The 12,584-nt window shown below is 36.5% G+C and overlaps 1 protein-coding gene across 1 annotated transcript; it reads right to left on the reverse strand.

Moving 5' to 3' along the window:
* Nucleotides 1–1,232: 1,232 nt before the first annotated feature.
* On the reverse strand, nucleotides 1,233–1,796 carry LOC137388389 (uncharacterized). The gene has a single exon (XM_068074874.1). It carries the CDS (start codon nucleotides 1,794–1,796, stop codon nucleotides 1,233–1,235), a length of 564 nt encoding a protein of 187 aa, XP_067930975.1.
* Between the last annotated feature and the right edge of the window lie 10,788 nt (nucleotides 1,797–12,584).

Raw genomic sequence — 12,584 nt, forward strand, 5'->3', positions numbered from 1 at the left:
GACTTTCATTACTTATCGGTACAAATGCTAAAATTAACTGTTTTAATATTTTTTTACTGTTAACTTCTTCGCATAACACAATTTTGCTCAATGTAATGATTTGTTATTCATGGCATGTTATGAAATTATATTCAATGTGTTTCAATCATAATATATCCAGTTAATAATAACTCGCTGGATGTTTATTAACTCTTTTGGCTGACTCTAGTATGGAGAAACATTCATAAAATTTATGATATTTGATCCTTCGAATCATAAGGCATGTATGCATTTGGTTATAATAATTGATAACTGATTACATTGTTTTTAAGTCTTGTCCAGTTATCATCAATTTTGTGTAAGTAATTTTTCGTTATAGTTTCAAGTAAATCTATTTCGACAAGACTTGAGTTGAGAAAATTTTGAGTTAGAGAAGTTTTTGGCATCATACCAATTGTCATGAAGATCTTTATAAAAAGGAGCGTATATAATTTATAGTTGACATCTCAGAGTTTGGAATTAAACAGCACACAATAGTTACCTTTAGTTAAAACTTATACTGGTTACTGGTTTTCAAATTCCTCTTTGAATTCCAGTTTTGTAGGCTAGATTTAATTCATCTTGAATAGCAAATGGCACAGGTCGAGCTTTGTGAAATACTGGTTTTGCATCTGCTTTGAATTTTATTTCTAGCTCGTAATCCTTTAGACAGCCTAGATTGTTGTTAAATAGATCCGGAAATTCATTGCAGAGTTGCTCGCGAGATTGTTGTAGACTTTTGTCAGCTGTTTCCTGGTTTACTACTTTACAAGTCGTAGTAGTTTGTTGACTGAGCAGGTTGTCTATTAATATCCCCAATAGTTTGATTGCCCCTCTTCCTATCAGGTTGAGATTTGGAACCCGGCTAACTACGAAGTTTAAAGCAATATGATTTCCCTTTACAGTTTTAGTGTTCAGCTGGCACTGTCCAATTACTTCAATCGGATGTTTTGAAGCAGATTCGTAGTTTGTCATTGTTGTAGAGAGTACAGGTTTTCTAAGTTTACACCAGACTTCCTCAGTGATGAAGTTGTCACAGGCTCCTGTATCTAACTCCATCTCTACGATCTGTTCCTCTATCTCAATACTCTTTTGAAGTTGTTCCATATGTATTCTTCGAATAGTTTTAAGCTGTTGTTTTGGTGTAGATTTCTATGCTATAGGCCTTTTATTAGTAGTTGCTTTTCTTTTTCGGCAGGCAACTCTTAGATGTCCTAACTTCTGGCAAAAATTACATGTAGCAGATCTGTATGGACATTCCTTAGCAGTATGTGCAGTTTATTGCATCTGTAGCAATTGAAAGTTGTCTGTCTTGCTTCTTTGTAGTTTGAAGTTCCTGTTGGTGTCTTAGTTCTATGATCTGGTTGTACCTTGTTGATTTTTTGTGGCTCTCCATATATGGTTTCCTTGGCTATCTTGGCTGCATCTTCTGTTTCTGTTGCAATTTCAATAGCTCTTCTAAAAGATAGCTCAGTTTCTTTTACTTTGAACACTGCTTTGAGAACTGCTTCATTATTTACTGAGCAGACAAACCGTGTTCTCATAGCTTCATTTAATGGATCATCAATAATAGAAAAGTCACATGTGGTCGCTTCCTGTCTAATTCTATTCGCTAATTCATGAATAGTTTCTCCAGGTTTCCTTTTCATGGTACTCCAGAATTTATAACGCTCGCGTACTAAAAATCGTGTGGGATCATATTGTTCTTTTAAAAAGTTATCTATTTCCTCCATGGTAACTTCATTTATAAGTTTTGGAGTCTCCAGTTGGCAAGCCATGTTGCTGATCTGTTTGTAGAGAACAGGTGACTGATTAATTAAGAACACATTAGCTTTTCTCTCTTCAGGTATTGAGTGAGCTGCTACAAAAGTGTCATATTGATTCATGTAATCAGTCAATAGTTTGGTTGGCTGCCGATGGTGCTAGCTTAGCTGCTGTCTCGGTTTGACCTTTCACCAGTAGTTCCATGAGTTTCCTATTTTCTTCCAGATAAGCTTGTTGTTGTTCTTGATGAGCTGTAATTACTTCAATTAACTTATCCACTTCCGAAGACATATTTGAATACACTGAGAATGCTGTATAGGTTCCGGGTTACATTCTTGTAAGAATCTCAGTTGTACTGCTAAAGAATATCCCATCCTTGTCGCCAATAACTTCTGTTATGTTCCTGTATGAATAATAGCACAATATGTGTTTTATTCACTCTCATAGTATGTATTGCACTGTTGCCTTTCAGACCTACTTTATACAAGCCTGAGCTATGGCTATGTAATAAATAGCTAAACAAAAGCATTACTTGTATTAAAATATTTAGCTATATGAGAATAGATAGCGCAAAGTTAGCTTGACTTAAGCTTTATGATGGCAATCTAACATTAGGAAGGTCAAATTTTTCGTTACCCGCGTGAAGTTTACTTTTGTGAATTAAATTTCCTAATGTTGTCTGAACTCTAAAGGCTTCTTGCTTTTCTATTTAGGCAATCATTTTTTCATAAAGTCAAGGGAGAAAATTTGAAATATTTAAATTTGATATTTAAGAGAAAAGTAATAATAATAATGAATTGATATTTAAATAAGAATTTTAACTTTAGAATTTTAGAAATAATAATGAAAACTGTATTGTTTTTGTGTATTTACTCTGAGTGCAATAATGTTATGGTTTTATGGTTCTATGTGTAATGGTTAGCCTCTGGACCTTGAGTTCAATTTCTCCCAAGACAAATTCTGAACGCAGACAAAGTGGCACTTCTGCCCACAAAATTCACACTGCTGCTATAATGCCAAATTGAAATAACAACTCAATCAATGGAGATGGGCACTCCTATAGTTCTCCTTGCATTTTGTTTTCACAGTAGCTCGCTATTGCAATGATTAGCCCAAGTAGCATAGTTTAAAACAAGTAGTATTGAGATGCAAGGCCTACTACTACTTGTAGGCAATTATTGTAATAGACAACAAGAATGTACCAGTGGTTTGTTCTCCAGTGTCTGCAAACTTTATTTTTTTAGAAGATCAAAAATAACAGTAATTCTGGCAATACTAACTAGCCAAAGCAAAAATAACAATACTCTTGTATAATTAGCCCTATTAGTTGCAGCCTTTCTAGGTTTAATAGTTACGTGACTGCGATGCTTGTAGTGAAGCGACGTGTAGTGATGGCTCCTTCTGCTGGCAAGGGAAGCTGAATGAATTCTATTCTTTCAGGGCTTAGTAGTTATCCTGGCTTCCCAACTCCTGGGGTAAATTGCTCTGCTGTATGTTTTCCTCCTTAATGGGGTGATCCTCTGCAGGCTGTCTGCTGCAGGCTTCTATGGCTTATATTAGCCTCTCTTTATGTGCCCATTTTTCTGCTTGGCTCGCTGCCAATTTGCTATGTCTGGCTTGCGCTGCCAGTTGCCCTGCCTTTCTCTGGCTCGCTGCCAGTTGCCCCGCCTTTCTCTGGCTCGCTGCTAGTTACGCTCTGTTTTGGCCTGCTGCCAGCTCCTCCTTATATACTTATTCTCAGATCGTTGACAAGTGTCATTGGCTGCCTGAGTTCATTCTTGTGTAGCCTGGGCATGGCTCTCGTGGGGGATAGGGAGAGAGAGCCTGGAACACATAGCAACACGCGAGGAAGACAACTCTAAAAGTCGACTTCTGCAGTCGCTAAAATAACAATCGTTATTTCCGAAGGAGTATCATGTGACGGTCTTTTTTATGATCTTCGCGAGTATTATGTTTTAATTTTAATCTGAATTGGCAGCAAACAAACGCTGGTTGGTAAGTATGAAATGTTGGTTGCATAATAAATCAATCATAGGAGTGATACTATTTCATATGTTTAATTAATTAGGTTTTGATTTAATTATAATCAAAAATTAAATCAACTGAATAAAAGATTTTCATAATAACAATACCACAAACGAATAGCAATGGAACAACAGAAATAAATCGCACGCTGCTAGTAAAGAAAAGTTTATCTAGTAAAAAGTAATCTCAGTTTTATTTTACTCGCGAGTATTGTGATTACTCGCGACAGTTATTATGAACAACTCGGACCTACCACTGCAAAACGGTGCCATCTGAAAGCAAATACTCTTTCCAAAGCCAGTAGGAAGAACGATAAATTAGTCAATACCTGCGATAATATGTTGTAAAGCTTGAGACTGTTTTGGTCTCAGCGTGACTATGCCTAGCTTTGATAGATAATTTTTGAATCGCTCCATTTTTTATCAGTATATGAAATGAAAATGCAAACGTGAAAACGCAAGAGAATAGTAACCTATGGTTCTTATCGTTTTGTTATCAAACGGGGTATTACATAACTACACAGCCCATCAAAAACATAAGGCCTTTCACAAGACAAATCTGAATCTATCGACACGCTTTCATTAGTATCAGTCTGAGCGTCATATGTAACATATGTCGCTCGTTTTGTAGAAGTTATCTTACCTTTTTTCGCTATGTGTCCCAGGCTCTCTCTCCCAATCTCCCACCAGAGCCATGCCCAGGCTAATTCTTGTGTATCTCACAACATTCCTGTAATGTCTATTTTTAGTAACTTCGATGTCAACCAGCATTCCTTTCAGACCACTGATATCTGACGTTATCTTTGTGGGATTCCATGACGATGTTGGGAATCCCAATAAGCTAATGAGTCAATAAGCTAAGAGGCTAAGCCGATAATTTCTACAAGAATGGCCATAACTTGAAACCGTCAATAGCTGATTCGTACAGAATGAATTTTGCTATAATACTCTTCCTGAGACAGCTACACGTATAGTTATCTATCTAACATAAGGTAAAAGAGATATTCATATTTCATGTGATGCATTCTACAGTTATTAAGTAACTTTTTTTGTCTTTGATAACATTAAAATTTATGCGCAATTATATTACGACTTCACAAAGTCATTTTATCTATAATAAATGATGTGATAAGCTATATATATATATATACTAGCTGCATTACCCGTGCTCGGGAACAGATTTACGTAAAGCAATAGTTTTATTGAGAGTTGTCTTTCATACTGTAAAACAACTCCAAATATGCAATCTACTGAAATTTTTGTGCTGATCTGATTGCATACACATTTGCAGTCGTACATGTCAATAATGTTGGAGAGACCAATGGAAATATGCAATGTGTTTTACAGCTAGTCTACAATGCATCAGCCTCGAACCACTCAAATCAGAATTGTCCTAATTTTGTACATAGAACTGATAATGCAATTGACATTGCTAGGCAAACTGAAGTTCTTCAAACTGGCAGTATTAAAAAGTTTTACATATTTTAAATTTACATATTTTAAGAAATTATACAAAATATTTTGCTATTGCACTGCTAAGCTATCGCCAGCATTTATTGAATTGAGACTTCTACATGCTTGAAACACTAATCATGACTCACCAGTTCTTTGTCTATAGCCTGTGTTTTAACATTGTATATACAAACTGTGCAGCAGTAATGTGTTCGTGTTGATAAAATTTATTATCAATAGAATATACTATATAAACTAAATATATGGCCTCTCGCCTTTCTAACGTAAGGCATTAGATCTGGAGCATTTTTGGACATTCGTCTCATAGAAAAATTTGGCCCTACACTGTGTTGCAGGACTGTAGTCAAGTGCGAAGTTTTCTCTCCATACACAGCTTCTGGTAGCAGCTGTTGTAGTTAGTGCATCTCGCTGTTGTCGCCATTTCATCTGCTCTGAAAATTCAGTTCGCCGAACAGCTGTTGTAGCTAGTGCATAATGTTCTTGTCGCCACTGCATCTGCTCGGAGGTTTCTGCACATCTGGCCAATGTAGCGGCTGCTCTGAGCCGTTTGAGTCGCTGTTGGGTTGACTCAGTAGTCTCTGCACTTCTAGCAGTTGCAGCATGTATTCTGGCCTGCTCTCGATGTACCTGTATTTGTTCAGCAGTTTCTGCTCTTCTAGCAGCTGCTATTCTGTTTCGTTGTAGGCATAGCTGTGTTTGCTCTGCAGTTTTTGCACTTCTAGCAGATGCAGTAGCTAATCTGTTTTGTTGCAGGCGCAGCTGTGTTTGCTCTGCAGTTTCTACACTTTTAGCAGCTGCAGTAGCAGTTCCGTTTCGCTGTGGGCGTTGCTGTGTTTGCTCTGCAGTTTCTGCTCGTCTAGCTGCTGCTTTGCGAATTCCGTCTCTTTTTCTACGGGAATCAATCTGTTCTTGCGTTTGGGCAGTAGGCTTTTTGGGAGGCATTGTACTGCTTCAAGTATTTTTAAAATTGAATGAGATGGTGTGCTTTTTTGTAATATAAGCAGCTCGCTTTCTTCTCACCGTTGCCCATCGCAACGCTCGGAGTGCCCGTGCAAGTTCTGTAGAAGCTGTAGTTCTGTAGTACTCCTAGCTGGAACAAAAGTAAAAGTAACTCAGCTGCACAAGGAAATGAACATGTTTACCATCACAAACAGTGGCAAATCTAACGTTTTCAACTCTTTCACTGAAGTAGACTCATTCATGCGCTTTCTATGGTCGGCCGCCGTAAACACATTTTTGTGACTTTCCCAGCAATTGCTAGCATTTTATTATTTGTTGATAACATAACCAACAATCTTTAAGACTTTTATGGTCGTGACGGTGTTGTCCAAAGATTTTTCTATAAAATTAGCCTAAAATTTAATTTTAAATCTTCGTTTGAGAATTTCCAACTTAACCACTTCGGATGCATGCGCCGCTATGGCGGCTTCGAGTATATTCCTTTCCAGTTCATCAGCCAGTTTTTAGGCTTTGCGTAGTTGCATTACTCATCCATCTATGTTTAAAGCCTGCTTACAGTTACAAAATATCTACAAAACTAAGCATGACCTTCAGACATATTTGCAGACAATGGACTGGTCAAACAGCTATGGCCAAATGAAAGAATATCAAGTAATTTGCGTTCAAAGTCCAACATCGCGAACAGCTAATAACAACGCGTAGTAGCTAGTAGTGGATGCGTATAGGCTTCAATTCAGCGATAAAAATGGCAGACTTCCAGTGGAGTGGTGCCGAAGATAAGTTAATAGGTATGGAAGAGACTGTAGATTGCATTTCATACAAAGTATAATGTTTTAATTGCTTGTTATCAAATATAATTTTATACATTTATATGCTACCCTTAATAGTCAAATATGTTCGTAGAACACGAACTTTAATAAAACCGCTATTTCATCCTACTTTCAACATTTATTATTTTTTAAGTTTTGCAATAAAGACAATACAATCAGATACAGTATTTACTCTGCTTTCCAAAAAGTATAGGTGTTCTATGTGAAAATGTGAGTGCTTCTATGGTTAAAATGACATTTTGCTGACCCATGTCAATCTGTAGAGCATCATGATTTAATTATACCTGAACGCAAATTTGGATTATGAAATTGCACCCAAAGTGGTTAAAAAGAACCATTTTTTGTCCAAGTTGTGGAAATGCCACCGAGTTAGAAAATAAACCGAGTTGATGACATTAAAGCCGATTCAGAATTTTGTGATTACACAGATAAAACAAACGTTCTAGATAGAGTTTCAAATTGAAAAAATATCATGAAGCAATATTGGCAAAATGGCTGGCAGTAGGCCGATAGCTAAATTTGTACATGGACGCAAGTGAAAGCGTTATGGATTGAAAGTGTGGCAATTCATAGACATTACAACATTGAATAAGAAGCACTTACTTTTTCAATGTGGAAATTCAGTAGGTGAGAATTGCGTTTTGCCAGTGGCTGCAAGAAACAAACGTTTACGCGACCTTCTCGGTACACGTTGGCAGTAAATATTAATTGCGTTTAAATTACTACGCGCTAACCGGAGGTGACGTGATTTTTATGTAAAAACGATGAATAGGTTATGTATTAGAGGGGTGTACTAACCGAAGATACCCGTTAATGCGCCCTAGATACCTAGTAGCGGCTAATAGTCCGAAAATTATGGTATTCTATAAAGCGGACTGACAGATAAACAGATAGATAGATGGACAGAACGGCATTGGCATTAGTTACAATGCCAATGCCGAAAACGATTGCCGTTTATAAAGTAGAAAAGTGTTGTAAATACTCTATCGGTTGGTGGTTTGATGTATATGTGCCCCTGCTTGTGCTCGTTGTCACTCTGCAAAATAACATTGGATAGTTCTCGTGATGTATTGTTCTCCTTCATATGTAGTGGTGACAATTATAATTGATTAGTAGATGGTCACACATCTCCTTCATGCGTAATGTTGATAATCATAATTGGGGAGGGGGTACGTCTATCATGCTTGTTAATGTCTCTTATCAGCTGTAATGGTTAAATGGCTCATATGCTTGGTATTTTCATCAGCACATCATTCACTACGCTGTTTGTGGCAGCGGGGTGACACTGCTTCAAAGCTACTATAACTTATGCTGTCCTAGTAACGCTCCAATGCCTCTAACGCAGATGCATTCCTAGTCCCGGTTGTTTCTCACGCTGACCTGTCAGAGCTTCAATCAATCATGCATTCCTAGATGCCATATCAGTTGCTTCGGCCTCCTATCTCTGTAGTTTCTCATGCTGACCTACATTCCGATCTCCGTTGACTCTCATATTGACTCTCAAGCTGGCCTGTCAGTGCTTCCAACACTAATGCATTCTTAGCCTTGTAGTTTTTCACGCTCTTATTTTAGCGTCGGAATTCTTGTGATGCCAATCTTAGCGTGGTCGTTGATCTTTGTTACGCTGTTTGCGGCAGACTCTAACTTTCACCGTTTCCAACTCTGACAATAATCATCTTCCGCATTACAGTGCACCCTCGAGATACGATTACCCTGATATACGATTTTTTCACCTTACGAAGTCAAACATCGTGATATCTTCACCTCGCTATACGAATTTTATTTCACCATACGAATTTGAGAAAAGTTTCGCCCGAGTTAAAATTTGGCCGTCGGTGTGCTCATAACACACGTCGAAATAAAAAAGACACCGAAATATAGTTTGCCGAAAACATTCTTAGAACGTTTAGAAGAGACACGATGATCGACTTCTCTCATATCCGCATGGAAAATTTCGTGTAAAATGCACAAGCGAGAGCAAATATTCATTTGTAGCGTTATTATAGCTTTTGCTATAAACTTTCAAGTCAGCATACGTATATAACTACAAGTATCTACATTTAATTCGTTATCTATGGAATCTGAGACCGATCCAAACGTTACAAAACGAAGAAAAATTGATTTCTATGTCAACGAAGTTGGATGTCGTAAATAAGAAGGGACCCGTATTATTAACATTGTCAAGGAATATGATCGCAACCAATCAGCATTTGCAATTATTATGCAATTATTATTAAAACAAGAACTCCATTAAAGCAAGCACAAGAAAGAGCTTCCGACAGAAGATTTGAATGAGCTAGGTCATGCACGCGATCAGCATTCAAAAGGAGCAACCATTTAGTAAAGGCAAGGATGTAGAAGATACGGAAAACCCCACATTCGCAGAAATATTTTAAGTGTTTAATTTACTGATGTGGACTGGTACATTAAAACAATGCATGTATAATATATATTATTTATCTCTTGTGTGGCATGTTTTTCATATTTTAGTCATTTTATTTGTTTCCTTTTGGTTTTATGTTTTATTCTCTTGTTTAACCATGTCTTTGCATATGGGCTTGTTATCTTCTACGTGAATACAATTCATCGTATGTATGTATGTAACTCATATAACTAGCTACTCAGGATAGTTGAAGCATCCACATTACTTTCTGAAACTTGCTAAAGCCCTGTCCCCCCTAGGGTATAAATACGTACAAACTTTGTATGTATAGTTACATTGATTCTTTTGCACATTTCATACAAGACAAACTACTGTACCACATTCTCTGGATCCTTTTACAAGCGCTAGCTAGAAATTTTCTGCATTGCACCATCAATTTTTTTCGTAGAAAAGGTAGAATTGGACAGGAATGGACAACTTCTTTTAGCCTACTAAAAAATTCCAATTCATTACGTTTTAAATTTATTTTCAAGTGCACAGCACCATAATTAGCATTGATACGCTTTTGCCTCATCTCTGCTTTACTCGCTACATGTACCAGCTAAAGCCACGTTACTCCAAAGGTATGTACGTCCTGTATAGAAAATAAAATTTTATTTTTCTTTTCGGTAGCCATTAAATGGTCAAGTGTGCGAGGGGCCGCTTTCTATAACTGCATCGCTCGGCCTTATTGATTTAGGTTGAAAAAGGTTTCAAACAGATAGGCTAAAGTTTATAGTGAAAGTGAAGATATGAATTGCTGAAGGATAAAATTTCGTGATAAAAAGTTGATACATACTAAAACTTAGTTTCAAGTGTAGGTTTAGCAAGCTAAACTTACTTGAAGTGAATTCAAAGTTTATGTTATGCGTACCTTTTGAAGGCAAGAACTCCTTACCGTACGTTATGCATTTGGTACACACATTATAATTTTGCGTTTTATTGCAGATCATAACCATTAAAATACACTAAATACAATACAGTTACTGTAGGTAACTATAATTACTAAAGTTAACATACTATTTTGTTGCTAATTGTCAATATGTACACATTTTTATGAAAAAAATTTGACGATTTTCACCAGGGAGTGTTTGCATTGTTTAATTACAATGGTCTATATACCCCGATATACGAATTTTTCACCATACGATGCCAACCCTGGAACGAATTAACATCGTATCTCGGGGGTGCACTGTAGTTGAATATGGAAAATCGTCTACATCGAAACCTTCCTTTTTATCAGATGGCTCTGCATTAGTTACAATGCCAAAATAATCTTTGAAAGTATCATATATATCTTTATTTTCAATCGTGTCAAGGAAAACAGCACTCGTTTGACTTATGCGGCGCCATGTTTTATTATTTCCGGTTTGCAAAGAAACGGCTTCGCGAGGCGATATAGAGCTGTTTTAAGCTTCTATTAGTTAAGTAGAGTTCAGATTTTGAAAGAGCATACTTGTTTGGCCTAAATAAATGTAACTTTAAAAATACAACAAATGCATGTAGCATTAAAGGTTGACTTGCAACAAAATTCACATTACAGTCATTTGATATGAAAAGATTCACTTGTCTTACTCTGTTGTGTTCTAGGTGCAAAATATGTGGAAAGGTGATTACAAGCTCTTAAAAGCTCAAATATGAACAGAAAATCGCAGCCACACGAGACCGCCATAGTTTGCATTCTCTTTCCAAAACGGCTCAAATTTGATGTAGGTGTGAAAGATGGTTTCTGTTTCGTGCAACCTTATTCATCGAAATATTTTTACAAATATACTTCACGTATTCAATAAAACCATGTCTATTGTTGTTACGCGTCTGTTTTATCGTCGTCGTAATGCTGTCACTTTTAGCAGTGATATCCTATAACTTACCGCATAAATTCGTTTAACTTTTTAGCCTTAGCTTGAAGGAGTACATATCATTTTCTGATAATCATGACGAGCCTGTTGGTCACTTGTGATAATCGAAAAGTGCTGCAAAAAATATTTGCGAAGTATTGGGTCACATGATCAGATTACGACTTGCCGATTAGACCAAATCAAAACAAAACTGTAAATTAGCGAGCATCTATATTTGATACTGGGGTCTTCGGTAATACCCGATGCGTTTGTCATAAACTAGTGCTACGATAAGTTTTATATTGAGCTTTTTATTGGCCTTTCAATCCACGTGAGAACATCATGTGACAAGACGATAACCAAATTTCATAATTACGTCATCGAAAAAAAGAGATTCCAATCTACGGCGGCTTTTCGTTTTGGAGCTTTTAAGAGCTTGTAATCACCTTTCCACATATTTGGCACCGACAACACAACAGATTAAGACATGGTGAATCCTTTGATACCAAATAACTGTAATGTGAATTTTGTTGCAAGTCAACCTTTAAGTTTACTAACTTACTATCGCTAGTTCGCAAATTTAATACATGCGACTTAAATGGCTAGCAATGGAGTTTAAATCGTTTGTAGACTGCACTCATAGCATAACGTTGACAACTGTTGCATAAATTTTAAATTGTTGTCTGCAGTTTGTTTATAAATCGAAAGTTATCAGTGTGACAAAATAAGTGTTTCTCGCAATGGCAACGCTACGAGATGATAAGTTTTTCAAATTTTAGTAATGCTAGTATAAGAAATAAATATAATATTAATTTATTAACCAAAAACAAACTTGTTTATTTCTGGTCAATGTGCACTGTTATTATCCAGTTCAGTTGAGACAAAATTACCAGAGCTCAGCTAATGTATGCTTGCAACAAAAATAGTTGCTATAAAACCTTTACACCACCCAGCTGACTGGTTTATGGTCACCTTGAATCGGATGTTGCAATTTTGTAGCACCGAGCCTGATCAATGTTAAACAGAGGATTTGAAATAAAATCACAAATATATCACATATCAAATGTGTTTTATTGAGTATTATCATGATCATGGATGAGACCTCTTTTTTAGGTGCAAATATCATGAGTAATACTTTTTTGCAGATGCATGTTTTGTTCAGGTAATTTCTTGTTTAATTTTGGTAAAAAACATTCTTTTGTGTATTATTAATTAGCAACTTAGTAAATAATTATGTATTTGTGTCTCCTCATCT

The sequence above is a fragment of the Watersipora subatra genome, chromosome 2 (assembly GCF_963576615.1).
Source record: "Watersipora subatra chromosome 2, tzWatSuba1.1, whole genome shotgun sequence".
Classification (NCBI taxonomy): Eukaryota; Metazoa; Bryozoa; class Gymnolaemata; order Cheilostomatida; family Watersiporidae; genus Watersipora; species Watersipora subatra.

Bases quoted from the DNA above. Each gene is read 5' to 3' on its own strand.
- LOC137388389 (XM_068074874.1), bottom strand. From the start codon at position 1,796: ATGGCTTGCCAACTGGAGACTCCAAAACTTATAAATGAAGTTACCATG.